This window comes from Euprymna scolopes, chromosome 18, assembly GCF_053919585.1.
Source record: "Euprymna scolopes isolate OS-2025 chromosome 18, ASM5391958v1, whole genome shotgun sequence".
In the NCBI taxonomy this organism is placed as follows: domain Eukaryota; kingdom Metazoa; phylum Mollusca; class Cephalopoda; order Sepiida; family Sepiolidae; genus Euprymna; species Euprymna scolopes.
Genome location: NC_136499.1, coordinates 71,249,909 through 71,264,445, shown reverse-complemented (window position 1 = coordinate 71,264,445; position 14,537 = coordinate 71,249,909). Strand labels below are relative to the sequence as shown.

Below are 14,537 nucleotides of genomic sequence, written 5' to 3'. Positions count from 1 at the left end.
GAGTGTTGGTGGACATATGAATATTTTCATAACATTAAGAGGTGATAATTCAATAAGAGAGAGAGAAAAAAGAGGCTGATATAAAATCCCTTCTTCGTGAAACAGGTTGTGACATTAATTGACTCATTATATCAAAAGATAATTATTCAATTATTCTCGGAATGGCCAAAAACGAAGCAAAAACAAATGAAACTAAACACGAATCTCATAAAATGGTGGCCATATTTTTAGAATCATTATATTTCAAGCTTGGAAAGCTATTTATCATTCTTGACAAGATTAATAGTCAGAATTATATATGTTCGTATCCAGAGAATGCACAAGTTTGCTAGCAGTCATAATATTTAGATGTAAAAATTATGTTGCCAAATTAAAATACTCAACAAAAAATTTTAATTTAAGGAGAGGATTCAATAATTGAAGTATTATTAATTTTTTAATCACTCCATTAATCATGTTAGGGATTTCTGATTACTGCATTAGTGCAGCATTTAAAACAGACGTTAAATCAACAATAATGACCAGAATAATGATGCTCAATACACTAGTTAGTAGAGTAGTTGAAATAATAAAGTATAAAATTTCGTAAGTGGCATATGTTAGCAAGAGTAGGAGTAGAGAAGCAGATGTTTTCAAAGAAACATGTTACACTTTTTAACTTCTATGTCATGGTCCATGCCCACTGAATGGACATGCTAATATAAATATATTAGTGTTGGGACGGTTAATCGGAATCAAAATTTTTGATGGTATCGGAATTGGAATAATTTGTGGCAATTTTCCGATGCCAAAAATGATTCTTTCAATTGTCTTTTCTATTTGATTTTGTTCAAAGCAAAATCTTCCACTGCTGGTAGTAATAATAAAATAATTAATATTTATTGATTTTAAACTACCAGTAAAACTAAAATCGATAGATTATACCCTACAAGTGTATTTTTTACGTTTGAGAAAATATATGTATATTTAACACATGGTAATCAATAAAATAATAACTCTATAATTGAATTTTTAGAGATTTATAAAGAATCGGAATTAGTAATTTTATCAGAATCAGGGAAAAATATTGGAATCGTCCCATCCCTAATATATATATATATATATATATATATAGCCAGTAGAGTTTAGTTTCCTAGAAGTACATCCAATGAAACAACATGTGTCTACCAAAATAGTGTTCAATGAGTGAACAGAGCAGGTATATTAATTTTATTTATACAAACATTAATGGCTACATATGTGCATAAATGTTTCTGTAATCACCCACGTTGGGGGATTACGTCTTCAGGCCAAGAATTACCGTCGAAATATGTAGCCATTAATGTTTGTATAAATAAAATTAATATATATATATATATATATATATATATATATATATATATATATATATATATATATATATTAGTGATGCAACAATTCCAATATTTTCCCGATTCCATGCTTACTTCTCAATTGCAATACAACTACCAATTCCGATTCTTTATAAATCTCTAAATATTAAACTATAAAATTGTTGTTTTTTCCCGATTACGGTAAAAACATATGTTAACTGTGCAGATATGCTCTCAAACGATAAAAAATATGCTTGTTGGGGATAGTCTACAGATTTTAGTTTTACTGATTGTTTAAAATCAATAAATGTTTACAATTCTAATGTTACTATTAATATGGAACAGTGGAAGATTTTGTTTTAAGCAAATTCAAATAAAAGAAGATCATTAAAAGAAATAAGCACAAATTTTTTCAATTCTGATACCGATACCCCCAAAAGTTCCAATTCTTTTGATTCTCAGTTCCAATTAATCGTCCCAACACTAATATATATACATATATGTATATATGAAAGTTAAAATTGGAGGTGAAGAGATCTAGAGGCTCAATGGTTCACCGGTCAATGACCATCCCTTTTGAGAAAGCCCACATAAGACAGGTGAAACATCAAGCCTTAGGTCTCTCTGCCTCCATTTTAAATTTCATATCGTCGGATTTTATCCATTTTAATAATCATATATATATATATATATACACTAGCAGAAGTACACGTCATTGACTGGGTTCAAAAAGAACCTTCAAGAAATGGACTTTAATTTATATAAGAATATAAATTCTTTTAAATTGATATTTATTTTCTACATACTTTTTATTTTCTTCCTTTCATCTTATAAAGGTACAGGTAGACACAGACGTTGAGCTTTATTAAATCATCCTATAGAGATACATACAGACAGACAAAGACAGACTCAGAATTGCTCGGATCATCTTTTTGGGGGGTGGGGAGACAACTGTTCGATATGCACAAGCCTCAAATGAACATGAGGAGGCAATAGTGGGAATCTTTAATGACACAAACGTATGAGCACTAATTAGGGTTCCCCTTTATAAGTCATCTCCATGGAACCTCACCTTTGTTGGTGAGAGTGAGTGATGTAACTCATACCCTCTCCTTCCCATGGTGGGTTATCATAGGAAGTTTGGTAGCTCTACATCAAACGGTGTGGCTTTCCAGTTATAAGTGACACCAGTGAGGATGAGCAGTGTAATCCGTCAAAATCTTCCTTATGCCATGGTGGGTTACTCTGCCATATTTAGTAACTTTACATGTATACATCAAACAATGTGAGTGTGCACCACGTTTCCAGTTATAAGAGACCCTTCTGGGGCCCCACCTCCATTGGTGGGAGCGAGCGGTGTAGCCTGTCACAACTTCCTCTTCCTCATGGTGGGTTATCTTGCCAAATTTGTAGCTCTACATAAAACAGTGTGAGCGTGCATAAAGCTCCCCATTATAAGTGCCACTCCCCAGAATCTCACTTTATCATACCCATTTGTATGTGGTCAGTTTAGTATAATAGTAAACCATATAGGAGCCTATTTGTGTACAGACAGACAGACAGACATCAAACTTTATTATAGATATGTATATATATATATATATATATATATATATATATATTTTTTTTTTTATATTGATTTTTACACACACACACACACACACACACACACACACACACACACACACACACACATTCTCAATGTATACACATAAACTCCAATTTGTGGTTATATGCTTTTTGTTTGCACAGAGACAATTGTCGTTAATAGATAGCAAGTGCTTTGAGAATTTTTAAATGTGTCTTCGAACGTGCTCTCATAACTTGGAGCGTATGGGTGTATATTGAGAATATATGCGTGTTTGTGTGTTAAAAATCAATATGAAAAATTTATAAATGTTGATATCTTGTCTCTATTTTTCATTTGCTGGCGTATAGAAATATATAAATTATATATAATGGAGTCAGAGATGGTTTCGTGACTGGGTTTGAACCTCCCAACCATCTGTAATCATGACACCCTGCATTGATGATTCCCAAAAGGATGAAACATTAGTGTCTGAAGGTATTTAAAAATTATTATAATAATCATTAGATCACTATAGACCGACGTCTTGACATTTAAAAATAAATGTTTAAATTTCAACGATATTTCTCGCAATTAAAGTTGGCTGTCCCTGTTTAATGGAGTCCTAAATGGCGTCATGTCCAGGTTTGAATCTTCTCGACCAGTTGAAATCGTGGTACCCTGCACTGATGATTCCAGAAAGGATGAAACACTAGTGTCTGAAAGTATTTAAAAATTATATATATATATATATATATATATATATATATATATAAAGAAACAGGCAAACTGTTTTAAAAACACGTCTTTCTTTTTATTTGCATCTAATAGTATAGTTTTAAAATAGTTTGTTTATTCTATTTTTTTCATTTTCTAAGATGATTCTATGAGCTGACACATTTTCAACTTCATATATATATATATATATATATATATATATATATATATATATATATATATATATATATATATATATATATATAAAATAGAATGTATTATTTCAGTCATGTGTCAGAATAATGATAGCTATGCACAGAACTCTGTTGGAAGTCCCGGGTGTGAAGTTCTGAATTTCAATCATTTTACGTGGATTAAAATATTTCTGAAAGCCAAGAATAGTATGCGACAAAAATTCAAGATAAATATTTCTTCAACCAAGCAATACTAATAACTACTGATAATAAAAGCACGCTGACTCACCAATTTGGATAAGACAGTTGTACGCTATACTTCTTGAGATGAACTGCATTCATTCCCGGCACTTCGTATTTCCAAATTGATTGCACGTACAGAATAAGTTTGTTCGTTCCTCCCACTCCAGACAGGTAAATTTTGCTGGTGATATCTCTGAAAAAGAAAGAATTTTTATTAGGATCATTTAATGCACACATTATTATATATATAAAAAAAACATGCAGAGGGCTAATTAATAATGTGGGAATACACCGGGAAGTAAGAAGGAATACTGAAAAATAAAGCGATTTATTATATTAAGTTTTTTATTATTATTATTATTATTATTATTATTTAGAACTAGCCTGTGTGCCTGGCGTTGCCCGGGGTTTTGGAGGCGTGTGTTGAGCAAAAAAAAAAAAAAATGGTAGTAGGCAGGCAGGATCGAACCTTTATGACAACAGGACCATTGCCAGCGCCCTCAAAATGCATCGCTGGATTGCCATGAATAACAGGGATCTGCCCAGGGTGATGAAAACAAAGTTTCTAGCCATGATTATGGTCTCTGGTGTCGTTTTAAGTTGGGGCCACATCATGCCACCTCGCATCTTCGAAATTGGTTTGAAAGTCAACATCAAAGTGTACCTGGATGTGCTGAAGAATGAGGTGATTATGTGGCCGCTGGCAGACCCTGGATGTGGCAGCAGGACTCTGCACTGGCCCACAAGTTCAAAGAGACTCAGGCTTGGCTCCAGAAGGAGTGCTACGACTTTGTATCCTTCTCTCACTGCCCCCCCCCTCTTCCTCTGATCTGAACCCGTTGGACTACTTTGTTTGGTCATATATCGAGAACATCACCTACATGACCTCCCACAACACCAAAGCCAGTCTGATCGCGTCTATCCGCCGAGCTACTGCCGGTGCTTGTGAAAAAAGCATGCTCTCAGTTTCAGACCCGTATCGAGGCGGTGACTGAGGCTGAAGGTGGCTACATTGAATAGATGTCAGGTCTACTACATAATTAAGTAACCAGAATTAATTGTTTCAATAAAAGTTTTAAAATAAAGCTGTAGTGTTGTTTCTTTAGGGCGACAAATTTATCGTTCCACCATTAGTATCAGCAAATTAATAAAATACTAATTGAGAAATAATTACATCTGGTTTTGGAATGACAACTAACGATCTCTCTCTCTCTCTCTCTTTCTCTATCTCTCTCTCCCTATATATATATATATATATATATATATATATATATACCCACGGCATGTCAATGTCATTACGTTGACACACCAGTTCTCGTTAGATCATTGAAGTTAAGCAATGATGAGCCTGGCCAGTACCAGATGGGTGACCATTTGAGAATGCCTGGTGCTGCTGTATGTTAAAACATGCATCTAGGAGAAGGAAAACTCTGATGGAAAAGCTAAGGTCTACTGTCTGCTCTGTCTTTGGCATTCAATTACACCGACTAAGATTAGCAGTTGTTCCAAAAAGTGTGGATGGCTCTACACAAGCGTTGAAATCGCCGAGAATAATATATTATTTATTCAACAGTAAACAGTTACATTTGGTCGCTACAAACAGCCAGCTGTTTCAGTCAATAAGACTTCGTCAGGCGACCCTAAACCATTTGACGCTTTAGAAAAAAAAAAGCTACATATATATTTTTTACAACCATCATAAACTGTATATAAATGTTTAATTTACATAAAGACTGTCCCTATTAGTATATATAGCCCTAAACATTCGTCGTTGATCATCCCTCTTGAGAAAGCCCGCATAAGACAGGCGAAACGTCGAGCCACTAGTTCTCTCCACCTTCATTTTAATTTCATTATATATATATATATATATATATATATATATATATAGAGAGAGAGAGAGAGAGAGAGAGAGAGAGAGAGAAAGAGAGACAGTGAAAAAAGAAAAAGAGAAAGAACAACCTAAAATGTCATCACACCATCAATTAAAAGTATAATAACATCCTTCCCATCCAATATTATTGCAAAAAAAAAAAATCATTGTTATTTTCTAAATAGAATACTAATTATAATTTTCTTTTGTTCAACAAGTAACTCTTAAAATGTTTTATATGACATAAAAAAACAGACAAATGAAAGAAAGCAGATTGTTAAGACAGATTCTCGCATAAATCCAAGAAACGTTTAGACAATGGAGCAAGACACCCCAACCTTTACATCATCGCCATCTTGAATATGCAATTTCTATAGCTCTATCACTGTTATGGTACACATGCGCCTGAGGATGGCAGCATTTCAACGTCATCTTTTGTGCTGAACGATGTAGCAGAAGTATTGAAAGCAAGAACATTGTCTCCATATTTTTAGGTGCCTGTTTTATTAAAGGCATTTTGGTCACATCCTTTGCTTTATAATAAAAAAAAACACACACTGTGTATTGTCTATAAATATGATTGTGTATGGAAATGAATTCTAGGCAGTTAGGGTTGAGGATATGTGTTGCATGGAGAGAAATTATATGATAATGATACAATGGATGTTGTAATATGATTAGATCTGATGACCTCAGAGGAAGATTAAATACGCACAGTATAAGGAGGTGTGTGCAGAACAGAAGTCTTTTTGCTATTGTTATGTTGAGAGTTCATGGATTAGTAGATGTAGAACGGTTGCGATACCAGGGCCAATTGACAGCGAAAGCTTAAGGAAAGCATGGGAGGAGTTGATGATGATAGACTTTTTTTTTTTTTTACATAGGCATCACCACATTATCAAGGCCAAGAGGCCACTCAAGGATAAGGGTTAAAGAGTGTACAGTAGAAATTGGACAATATAGTAATCATTAGTAATGAAAATTTGGTAAATTTGATAACTTATATGGAACGGCTCATCAAGAACTTATTTACGTTAGACTTGAAGACAACCATATTGTAGTCAGCCGGAAAGCAGGAAAACGGAAGACAATTCCACAGGCGTGCAGTTCTAAGAAAGAAGCTTTGTTCATGGAATCTACGTTTAGGTTTAGGCACAGATAAAGAGTGGGGGGAATTATTGATAGTGTTTACAGCTAGACGAGTGTTTCTTGTGAAAGTTTGGCGAGGGGGGACCATAGATTGAAGCTCAGTCAAACACTTTCCATGAAAATAACGATACATCAGAGACAAACTCGCAACATCTCTTCTGTGAGATAGAGGTTGCAAGGAAGAGAAAAGGTCATCTCCTACGAGGCTACGAAGTCTATTTTGAACTCTATCAAGGCAGGTCATGTCCTTTCTAGCAGCTCCTGCCCAGATGTGGCAACAGTATTCCATCCTTGGACGTACCTGGCTCTTATATAGATAGAGAATAGCATCAGCAGTGAGATAGCTACCGGATCGATAGAAAGATCCCACCATTTTTCCAGCGGCCTTGGCAACAGATTTGAGGTATGTGTTCCATTTAAGATCAGGAGTAATGGTCAAGCCCAGAAGCTTGTCAAAACTTGAGGCCTCCCCAAGACGAGAGCCATTCATTTCAATTGATGCCAGATGTGGATCAGAATGTTGATGATGTAAAGAGAGAAGCTTGGTTTTAGATGCATTAAAAGTAACCAGCCACTCCTTACCCCATTGTACTACGTGCTCAAGATCAGAGGAGAGAGAATTGGAGAGAACTTGGTCGTTTACTGTCTTAGATGTGCTACCATAAATGGTAGTGTCATCAGCATAAATGTCTACAAATGATGTAAGGATGTGATTTGGAAGATCATTAATGTAGATCAGAAAAGAGTTGGGCCCAGGATGGACCCCTGAGGGACACCGGCATTAATACTGTGAGCTTCTGATTTTTGCCCCTCAACTACTACTCTTATGAACCTATCAGAAAGAAATGATTTAATAATTGAGAAGACATTTCCAGCAATACCATAGCTAGAGATCTTATGAAGTAAACCTTTATGCCATACCCTATCAAAGATTGGGAGAAAGAGGAATAAAGACTTGGACAGATATAGATTTGTTTGAAAAGTGAGGGTTGAGGATATGTGTTGCATGGAGGGAAATTATATGAGAATGATATAACGAATGTATGATATTAGTTTTAAAGACAGGCTTAGATCAGATAATCCCAGAGGAAGATTAAATTTAGACAGAAGAGGGAGAGATGTATGCAGAACAGGATACGGCAGACGAGTACAATGCACCCCCTTTATAATTTTTTCTTTTCGTTTTTTTGCAATTTTTTCAGAGGATTATTATCGATTGGACACTAATCTACCAGATTATTAAAAACAAAAAGTAAAAAAGTCAATATTACGATATTTGAAAGGCGTGCTCAGTTTTTAATTACAACATTCTAGTAAATCGATCCCCCATTCCGGAAACACTCGACGAGAAAACAAAGTTTGATTTTGTTTTCATTTTTTAATTTGCTTGAACTTATATTTTATTCTTACTTAGTATGGCTTGTAGTTTCAACCGCTAGAAAACTCACTTAAAACTGACTTTATCCATTGCGCTACATGTCCATATGAGTAATTTTGGTATGAATTTTGTAAGCTTTAAACCTAGTATTTAAACTCGTAAATCTTTATGGTCAAACTAGAGAATCTACACAGAATTTTGAAATGAACCATTTATTAAATCTATAGAGGTAGTTTGTTCTCATTCTGTCAGCTATGATCGAGGAGAAGCGTTAAGTAATTTAAAATTTTTTAAAAATATTATTCTTAGTTAGTATGACCACTAGTGAGAATTGAACCTTCAACCTTTAGAAAGCTGTTATTTAGAACCGATTTTTACTTAGCAGTTGATATGGCGGACAAACGAGAGCATCCAGAGCAGGCTGTCTGAAGATACCGTTTTCCTGACTTAAAATCTGCCAAGCATTGTGATTATTTTTTCTTTTTCTTTGCAAAACTCAGTTATGTTCTGCAAAGCCCAAAACAAAAACAACAATTTTCCTCTAGAAAACAAAACAACCAAACCAAACACCATGAATACACATCTGAAGATATAAAGAATTTGAAGCATAAAACCATTTTCCAAAATTATTGAAGTTCGGATTAAATAACCTGAAACCGGCTGATATGCTGTAAAAAAAGAAAAATCAAATGAAACGAAACGAAACAAGTCTACCCGCTTCATTAAAAGTTCAATTTATTATTTCTTAAGTTCTACATTCTCGAGTTTGACATCGGTGGAAACGTTGTGAGAATAACACTCAAGATGCGAACAGTAGTTTGCATAATCCAAACAATTCCAAAAGATGCAGATATATTTGTTTATCGATTATTAGTTTGCTTGTAAAAAAAAAAATGAAGCAAGCAAATGACTTTATTGTATTCATCAAAGGAAATCTTATTACTTGCCAAGTATGGAGTAAAATGAATTCACGTGGGGACTCTGAAGTACTTCCTCTCGATCATAAAAGACTCAATTTACATGAAATACATCATCATTAGCATAACATGGACTTTTAGTGTCTCTCAGTAACAAAATCAATGTCACAGTAATAATATTAAAAAAAAATACATTTTACTCCAAGATTATTAATTTCAACACCCTTCCTCGTCAAAAGTGACAACGACAAAAAATGTTTTGTCTGTTTTCTCACTAATAATCATATAAAATGGTAGAACAGTCATTGGATTTTTATATATGAATCAATATCATTTCTGATGACCTAAAGAAAACAACAAAACCTACTGTTGACTTTTGATTTAGAGTGAAGATTGCTTTTCAAATTTCTATTCTTGAAAACAATTTTATTAAGTCATCTTTTGTTAACATGTAAATAAGAGGAAAATGAAGAGAAGATTGTTAATAAGTGAATATGTCCACGAGTATGAATGAAAACAAAGGTCAAAAAGTTTAAGCGGTGATAAATAAATGCCCCATTAGTAGAGGAGAGAAAAGAGTTCATATAAGAAGGAAGGACGAATGTCCTGTTTATAATCGCAGAAAGACAGGTCATGTATGAGGATATGTTTTTATTTACACGGGTGTCTATCTATGTATGTATATAGACGTGCATGATGCACAGATTCAAAATCGTAAACAGGGGAGCTATCACTGCTGCTGCTGTTGTTGTTATTTCTGTTGTAATACTACTGCTACTGACATTGATGCTGCTTAGAGACGTTCCGAGTTTAAATTGGCAAGCAGCTAAATCATCCAGATTATATGTAGCTTGAAATGACAAATCATATTTGTAACCTGGAAGTCGAAATTTCCAATAAGCGTATGCATCTCAAGTTTTAATATTTAAAAAACTACAGTTCATCACACCTGTAGCATTATGCACATTTACACATGGGACCCACACGTTGTAGCAGTCTTCGTCGCAAGGAACATAAGACAAGTAATAACTCGACTCTTTTTTTTTTTGTGACAATGACATTTATTTTTTCATTCACCTGCCACACGTTTCTTGTTATGGCTGTGACATCACCCACGTTTCTAGTGTGATCGTGCTCCTTCTTTCTCACCTTTGTCCTTTCAAACTTCCTTTCAATCACGCTCTTTCTCCTTTCTATAGTCTTTTGCTTTTTTTCTTTCCATGACGTCATTTCGCACATGGCTCGGTACTTCCATATAGCCATCATATGCACTCTGTTACACACCTCTTGCTGTTCGAGACTTATGTAAAGCATTGACGATTATTTATTGTTTACTGGGGAGAGGGGCTTTGTCTATTACACGACACAAGCTACATGAGGAAGGCCAGAGCGTACAGAAGATGAAACGTCGTGATTATAACAATCATGATAATGATAACAGTTTAAAGCACATAATGTTAATATATCTCTAGGTTATCAATCAGGATTTCCAGTTTAAAAAAAAAATATTTGAAAATATTCAAATCAAGTTTCATTACTTTTTGATCTCATCTCAAACATCCCATAATAATTCAGTCATGTGATACAGAAACCTCCACCAATAAAAACTATGATAAACTTAGCAAATAAAGGACATATCCCCAATGTGATAAACTTAGCAAATAAAGGACATGTCCCCAGCGTGGAATGCAGAATGAAAACAATCTACCTGTGCGGATTGAATAACAAATTTTGGTTCTAAATATTCTCAGCTTATCAGGAATTACAGACTCTGAAAGATGGCCAGAGGGAACAAACAAGGCGATTTGATCAAATTATGCCTCATCTGTGAAACCTAGACAACGATTGTCTCGTCTGTCATTTTCTGGTTTCGAGAGTTAAGAAAAAAAAAGATAAAATATACAAAGCTATTTTTAAAGATGTAAGGAATGGTGAAGAATATATTGCTGTAAAGGTAGTTTCATATAAAAATCATTAAAAAGTGTTGTAAAAAAAGTACTGATACACCTTTTTCTCAGCTTTTAGGCAAGAATCAAAGTGTACCTGCCTATTGTTGATCAGTCAAAGAGAAATCCTTCTAAACCGAAACAATTTTAATTTTTGTCTCAATCCAGAGTGCCCCTTACTGCGGAACTGAATTGTCCCACATTAAAAATCGACCTTGTATGCAACTTTGTCCTCATGTGGAAACAAATGAAGGAAGGCATACCTTTCCTTATAAAATGAACTATTCCCAAACGATTTCCAAAGATTTAAAAAGCGCCGGAGAATATATTATGGAAAAGGTGGTTTTATATGCAAATTATTAAAAGAATGGATTGTTGTATGCAAAGTACTGACGCCCGCTCCCCTTTTCTTCATAAAATAAACTATTCCAGGCAACATATCACTGGCGATGTTGCTAACCTCAAGGAATATGACTGTAGTATCAGTACATCCGGGCCATTTCTTGTATACATTAAAAACACTTTTGGCAATACGTTAGTGACTTATTATTATTTAACTAATTTATATAAGTTTGTATTTCATCGAATAAATAAATTTTTTTTAAATTTCACAAGAATCTTAAGAAGGTTCCAATCACTGTCAGAGAGAATTTGATGAATATAGATGAATTTTATTCTTTTTTTCAGAGTAATTATACACTAAGCAGTGCTATTATATATTATTTTAAAGACTTGAAAAAAATATTTGGTGTCCTACTTATAGGATAGTGGGGCAAGAATGACAAACAGATGAAGATAATCATTGAAAGTTAAGCCACGATAATTCAATTTTAAACGTAAGCGTAAAAGATATTTCGCACTTGTTAATCATAATAGACCAATGGTAATTTCTTAAACTTAAGCCTGACAGACCGATGCAAGATCTAAGTCAATCAGCATATACATTACAAGCCAGTTAGCCAACTTTAAACTAGCTATTATATTGTTTATTTACAGTAACAAACAGTTTTTTTTTTATTTTAACACTGACACTTTTGATTTTAAAATCTTTCAATATTTAGACTGTCTTTTTATTCTCTTCAGATTAAAAAATACGGCCCTGACTCCCAGTATTTTTACTATAACAGAGCGAAGACGGACGTGTATATGCGAATGCATGCGACAAAACGTCACCGGTAAAGGCAGGTTATAAAAAAGAGAAAGAGCACGTAAGAGAGGACGATCACATGAGAGACGTCATAACCATAGCAGAAAGTCACACATGGCAGGAGAATGAGGAAATAAATGTGATTGAAAATAAATAATAAATAAATGGGGAAAAAGCGAGTTGAAGTTGTTTTCTATTCTTTGTCCACTTTGCGACTGTTGGGTAACGTTATATTATGAGTCTGAGTCTGACAAATTCCGAAACCTTTGACTCTATAACCTTGCAAATCATCATCAAATCCCTTCAGATAACGTTATAAAAGAAGAAAAAGAAGAAGAAGAAGAAGAAGAAGAAGATGATGATGATGATGATGATGATGATGATGATGATGATGAAAATAATGGACTTGAATAGCGATATTAATTCACATTTTACTTTATTTTAATTTATTAGTCTATCATTCGCTTGCTTTAGGAGCTAAAATGAGATAAATATTCAAATGCTGAAGAATAAAGTGTTTTTAGACGAAAATTCCTAAGATAGAAATCGATTCTAAAGATGCATGCATTCAATCAACTCATTAAAATTAAATAAAAATTATTATTTCAAAGTTAAGCATGACAAAGCGATAGACTAACGAAAGTATAATTGCAAATTTTGAATGCTTTTAAAAAGAATATATTAGCGAAAATATGGTTTTATATCAAATTATCAAAATAGGAATTATAAGAAAAATATTAATTGAATAAAAACATTAATTCACTTTTCATCATGACTAAAAAGCGTTTATTTTAAATCGAATCAAATTAAATATCTAATATATAAAAATAAGTCAATCGAAGGGTCGACATTCAATCTAAATATTATGTTTCTGAATTTTTGAGGTGAGGGTAGATAATTTGTATTTTTTTTTTTTACTCTTTTTTCACCCCAAACAAGGCATATTACGACTTGAAATGTGAAGGGTTACTATTTGGGATCGCATCTAATAAAGGAAGTGGAGCACGAGATGTCTGTTCATATTACATTTAAACTTCTGCAAGTTAGCAGAGATATGAACGCCGGGAATGGGGGTGGGGATTCCAAGGTGCAGTAATTCGAAGGAAGAAACTATTAGAGTAGAAGGCTTTCTGGTATCTAAAAGTTAAGGAGTGGGGGTTTTGTTGTTTGTTGGGTTAGTCAGAAGTATGCACGTCCAGGGGGAACAAATGCTATGAGTTCATCAGAGCATATTCCATTAAAATACTTTTAAAACAGGCACAGGGATGCAAAATTGTAGCAATAGAACAGAGATTGGAGTTTGGCCGATAGTGTGGATGCTATTAGATTTAAGACTCTATTTTGGGCCATGTCTAAAACTGGGAGGATAGTGGTAAATGTTCTAATATTATTTGGATTATTCGGACTACTTTTCTCATCTTGAGTGTTATTCTCATAACGTTTTGGCCAATGTAATCCCCAACTTTCTGCGGGTGTAAAAAGACAACCGATTAGGAAGGCTTCTAAATAATAGATATGCTAACTCGTTGCATAAACGGTAAAAGTACCCAAAACATAAAAACAATTAATAAGTTTATTCTCTAAAAAAAAACAACAAAAAAAAAACAATCAATTAATTTATGACATTTCAGAAGTGATTCTTTTTTTTTAAACAAAAAAAGGATCATCGTTTTGAAAAAAAAAACAAAAAAAAAACGACTGCTACCGACACAGAAATGCATAAATAACTAGAAAAGGGTCGGAACTTGAATGTCAACTGGAGATAATTTGAATGCCTACTGGTGAGAACTTGAATGCCTAATAGACACTATCCTTGAGTGTCTAAGGTCTCTCATAAGGATAATTTTCACTATAAGCAAACTCTGACCAAATAATCAAAATAACATAATATTTACAGAGCAAATAAAATCTTTCTATGACAAGCTTTTACAAGGAAAGGTGGATCTTCTTCAAGTGATATTATCTCAAGTAATAGGGGAGACAACCAAGCAAAAATAAAACGTAAGCAAAATTCATCCCAAAGCAGCAAAACTAAAGCTGGCCTGCCAGGACACTATATATAAAATGTAGGCAAA

At 33.7% G+C, this 14,537-nt stretch overlaps 1 protein-coding gene across 9 annotated transcripts in view; it reads right to left on the bottom strand.

Annotated features, from left to right (window-relative positions):
* The window catches only part of LOC145297652 (N-acetylated-alpha-linked acidic dipeptidase 2-like), a 1,311,662-nt gene that overhangs the window by 346,624 nt on the left and 950,501 nt on the right, over positions 1 to 14,537 (bottom strand). For all 9 annotated transcript variants that reach the window (XM_080143816.1, XM_080143810.1, XM_080143817.1 and 6 more), the window contains one exon: positions 4,099 to 4,245. In XM_080143816.1, coding sequence (XP_079999942.1) covers positions 4,099 to 4,245 — 147 coding nt within the window. The remainder of the gene's footprint in view (positions 1 to 4,098; positions 4,246 to 14,537) is intronic.